The sequence below is a fragment of the Corvus brachyrhynchos genome, unplaced genomic scaffold (assembly GCF_000691975.1).
Source record: "Corvus brachyrhynchos isolate BGI_N302 unplaced genomic scaffold, ASM69197v1 scaffold122, whole genome shotgun sequence".
Taxonomy (NCBI): Eukaryota; Metazoa; Chordata; class Aves; order Passeriformes; family Corvidae; genus Corvus; species Corvus brachyrhynchos.
The window spans coordinates 1,239,921-1,243,830 of NW_008236778.1; the positions used below are offsets into that span (position 1 = coordinate 1,239,921).

The following is a 3,910-nucleotide window of genomic DNA, read 5'->3' on the forward strand; positions in this document are numbered from 1 at the left end:
CGGGCCCCCCCCAGGACCCTGCACCCCAGGCAACCCTCTGTCCCCCTCCCTTCCATTTCCTCCTTACACCCCCCATTCTCCTCTGAAGCTCCCTCTCCCCAGCATCCTGCTCCCCCCACCACCCCCTTTCCTCCCAGCATCTCCATTTCCCCAGCACTCTCCCCCCAACAACCCCTATGCCTCTTCTGCACCCCGCTTTCTCCCAGCATCCATTTCCCCCAGTACCCCCTTTCCTCTCCGAGCACCCTTCCTCCTCAACACTCCCTATGCCCCCTCTGCACCCCACTTTCTCAGCTGCCCCTCACTTCCTCCAGCACTCCCTTTTCCCCTTCACTGTTCCTCCTCTAAATCCCCATTTTCCCCCAGCACCCCCAAACCCCTTTCTTCTCCCCCAGCAACCCCCTTCCCCTCCAATACACCACATTCCTCTCTGTCCCCCCTTTTCATCTGCACCCCCTCTCCCCCAACAGCCCTTCCTCCTCCCTGCACTCCTTCCTTCCCTCTCAGCACCTTTGCCTACAGCACTTCGTTCCCCTCTGCTCTCCCCTTACACTCCCTATTCCTCCTCTGAACCCCCATTTCCCCAGCTCTCTTCCCCCAGCACCCTCCCTTCCCCCCACCCCCAGCACCCCCCTTTTCCCCACATCCACACAGCTCTGCCCAGCGGTGACTTTATTCATGGTGGCAGTGCAGCATCACACAGTGCCTTTGGTTGGGAATGTGGCCCTACTTGGCCCTACAGGGTGCGATGGTAGCCCCCAGATGCCCACAAACAGCACGCGGGGAGCCCTTGCGTGGGGGTGCTGGCACACTATAACACTGCCCCCCCGGCTCTACCCACCCATGCCATGCTGCCTCTGGGCTCTTTGTCTCCACATGTTCCTGGAGGTGCTGCAAGAGAAGGGGAGGTGTGAAGGGGTGCAGGAGGAGGGAATCCCTGGGGACCCCCGGCACCACCCGCCCCAGCTCACCCACTGTAGTGCTGCAGCATGTACTCCTCGAAGCCATCAACCGCCTCCTTGTCGCCCCACTCCTGCCACGCCACCTCCTCAAGCAGATCCTCCACATCATCCACAAAATCGACAAACCGCAGGCGGTCGTGGGCAAAGACACCGTCAGCCCTAAAGGCTCCATCAAGCTGTGGTGCCAGCCTCTTGAAGTGCCTCCCCAAGCCCAGCTGCCCCATGAAGCTCTCCAGCAGTTGCAGGAACTGCACCTTCTGCACCGGCTCCAGTGCAGCCCTGAGCACTTCCTGGCCCTCCTTGTGGGCACAGTCAGTCACCCCAAAGCAGCCCTGTGGTGCCCGGTACCGCCTGAGCCAGGGCAACTCATGGGAGCCATGCTGGGGGTGGCTGTGAGACAGCTTCCCCCAGGCTTTGCCTGGCTTGTGCTCATGAGGGGTTCGGGGATCCTTCCTGTGGGGTTTGCCATGCTCTCTCCTCTCCTGCTCGTGGGGGTTGCCATGCTCTCTCCTCTCCTGCTCGTGGGGGTTGCCATGCTCTCTCCTCTCCTGCTCGTGGGGGTTGCCATGCTCTCTCCTCTCCTGCTCGTGGGGGTTGCCATGCTCTCTCCTCTCCTGCTCGTGGGGGTTGCCATGCTCTCTCCTCTCCTGCTCGTGGGGGTTGCCATGCTCTCTCCTCTCCTGCTCGTGGGGGTTGCCATGCTCTCTCCTCTCCTGCTCGTGGGGTTTGCCATGCTCTCTCCTCTCCTGCTCGTGGGGGTACCCCCTGGCACCATGCTGTTTGTGCCACCTACTCTCCTTCTCCACCTTGAACGGCTTCTTCCAGGGTGATGGGAAGGACCCCAACCCCTCTGCCTCCAGCACCTGGGCCAGGTGCTGCTCCAGGATGCTTAGTTCCTCCAGAAGCCCCTTGAAATCCCCAGAGCCCCGTGCACGGTCCAGGGTGTCTGCTAGCTCCTGCCGCAATGAATCCAGACTGCCATGCCACCGTGCCGCAGCTTTGCCACGCACGGGCGTGCCTGGGGCATGTGGCTGCTCTGCTGCTGGCTCCCTGGGGCTGCCCGGTGCCCCTGTGGCCTGCAGGCGCCGCAGCTCAGCCTGGGCCTCCCGCAGCGCAGTGACCTCCCGCTCCAGCGCCGCGCGCAGCTGCGCATTCTCTGTGGCCAGACTCTGCTGCTGCACCCCGGCTGCTGCCGCCTCACCCTCGCTCCTGTGCAGCAGGGTCCGCAGATCTTCCTTGTGGGCCTGGGGCAGGGGTGGGGGCTGTGAAAGAGGTGGCAGTGGGAGAGCAGCACCGGGACACAGCACTGGGACATGGCACCGGGCACCAACCTGCAGCTCCGCCTGCATGAGCCGGATCTCCTGATTCTCTTTGGCCAACTTGTCCAGGAGTTGGCTCATGGACTGCACACTCTGGGAGCCCCCAGCATCTGGCAGAGGGGCCTTCTGCTGTGAGTCCTGGAGGACAGGAAGGTTGGAAGCTCTGGGGACATTGAAGACACCCTCTGCCCTCACTCAGCCCTGCTCGAGACCCCTCCTTACATTGCTGTCTACAGACAGCAGCAACTCCTGCTCCCCAGCAGCCAAGTCCCAGCTCCCCACACTCTCCACAGGACCTGCAGAGGAGGACATGGGTCCGAATGTCCAGGCTGCTGCAAGACGTCCCCCTGCCCGGGTGGGCTAGTCCCCTGTACTCACCCTCTGCCATGTCGTAGATACCACCTGGGGAGAGGAGGGGACAATGAGGGGGATGTCTGGACCTCATCCTGTCCCTGGGGCCTCATCCACTGAGACCCCCCACTTACCAGTGATGATCAGCAGCCCCACAGCGACCAACGCCAAGGCTCCCAGCAGGTACTTGCTCATATTGAGCCCATCCTCACCAGTGTCTGATGTTCCCCGGTGTGGGGAAGGTGTGACCGTGGGGGGCCCAGGATGGGGCTTGTGGCCCTGCCGCCACCGCAGCCCCTCCGTGTCATTGTCACTGCTGGTGCAGCACACGTCTTCCATTGCTGGCTCTAGGGGGAAACGGGGGGACCTCCAGGGAGGGTCTGCACCTAAACACTGCCAGCACAGATTCCCCCAGGCCAGTCCCCTGTGAGGCCCTGACCTGCTTGGGGGGTGTCAGGGCAGGGTTGTGGCTCAGCCTCAGCATTTGGCTCCTGCTTGTTGCCCTCCAACATGCTGGGCACTGCAGAGCCATCCAGGGCAGGCACTGCTGACACTCTGGAGTCCTCACGCTCCTCTGGGTCCTGCAGACACAGGCACTAGCACATGGGGTGTCCCTGTAGGGGGAGCAGCCCACCAGTCCTAGCTCAGCCCCAGCACCCCGGTTCTGACTCACCCCCTGCTTGCTGCCCTCGGGGCACAAAGTCCAGCTGGGGAAGGTAGTGGTGCCATTGGTGGCCGTGGCTGGGGAGAGGCAGAGCATGGGGATGAGACAGTGGCACAGGAAGGTGACAGCAGGCTTGCCCCATACCCAGACTGGCTGCCTGCCTGTGACTGTGTCCTGGGTGTCTTCATCCTCCTCCTCCGATTCCTCATCCTCAGACCCGTGGGAGGTTGAGTCCTGCTCTGGACCCACTGTGTCAATGGGCAGACCCTAGGGGAAGTGAAGACATACGGAGACACCCTTAGCCCTGACCTCCATGTGCCCCACTCTGCCTGCAGCCCCAGGTAGGCTCTGGAGGGTCTGCCCAGGGGTCTCCAGCTCTGGGGGGCTGCCCTAGGGGCCCCAGTTCTGGGATGTTGTCCTGGAGATCTCAAGTAGTGAGGGTCTGCTCTAGGGGTTGCCAGCCCTCACCTCGCTGCCCGCCAGCACCCAGCTGCTCTCTGAATCTCGGGGCTCCAATTTCTCCGCCATAGGGACAGTCCAGTGCTACCTGCAAGGAGACAGACCAACGGACGCACGGACAGCAGGACATGACCCAGCTCCCAGTGCCAGCTGGA

General features: G+C 62.8%; 1 protein-coding gene across 1 annotated transcript; it reads right to left on the reverse strand.

Annotated features, from left to right (window-relative positions):
* Nucleotides 1-655: 655 nt before the first annotated feature.
* Nucleotides 656-3,904, reverse strand: PBXIP1 (PBX homeobox interacting protein 1). Its single transcript, XM_008628822.2, has 11 exons — nucleotides 3,765-3,904; nucleotides 3,458-3,563; nucleotides 3,306-3,373; nucleotides 3,072-3,213; nucleotides 2,767-2,979; nucleotides 2,660-2,683; nucleotides 2,504-2,577; nucleotides 2,294-2,419; nucleotides 1,680-2,206; nucleotides 972-1,415; nucleotides 656-891 (listed from the first exon to the last, which is right to left on the reverse strand). The coding sequence occupies exons 1-11, from the start codon at nucleotides 3,822-3,824 to the stop codon at nucleotides 834-836; spliced, it is 1,842 nt and encodes a 613-aa protein (XP_008627044.2). The 5' UTR covers nucleotides 3,825-3,904; the 3' UTR covers nucleotides 656-833.
* Nucleotides 3,905-3,910: the final 6 nt, after the last annotated feature.

Coding starts and splice junctions, on each gene's coding strand:
- PBXIP1 (XM_008628822.2), bottom strand. CDS start 3,824: ATGGCGGAGAAATTGGAGCCCCGAGATTCAGAGAGCAGCTGGGTGCTG. Junction 3,564..3,764: donor GGGTGCTGGCGGGCAGCGAG/GTGAGGGCTGGC, acceptor CACTTCCCCTAG/GGTCTGCCCATTGACACAGT. Junction 892..971: donor ATGCTGCAGCACTACAGTGG/GTGAGCTGGGGC, acceptor CTTCTCTTGCAG/CACCTCCAGGAACATGTGGA.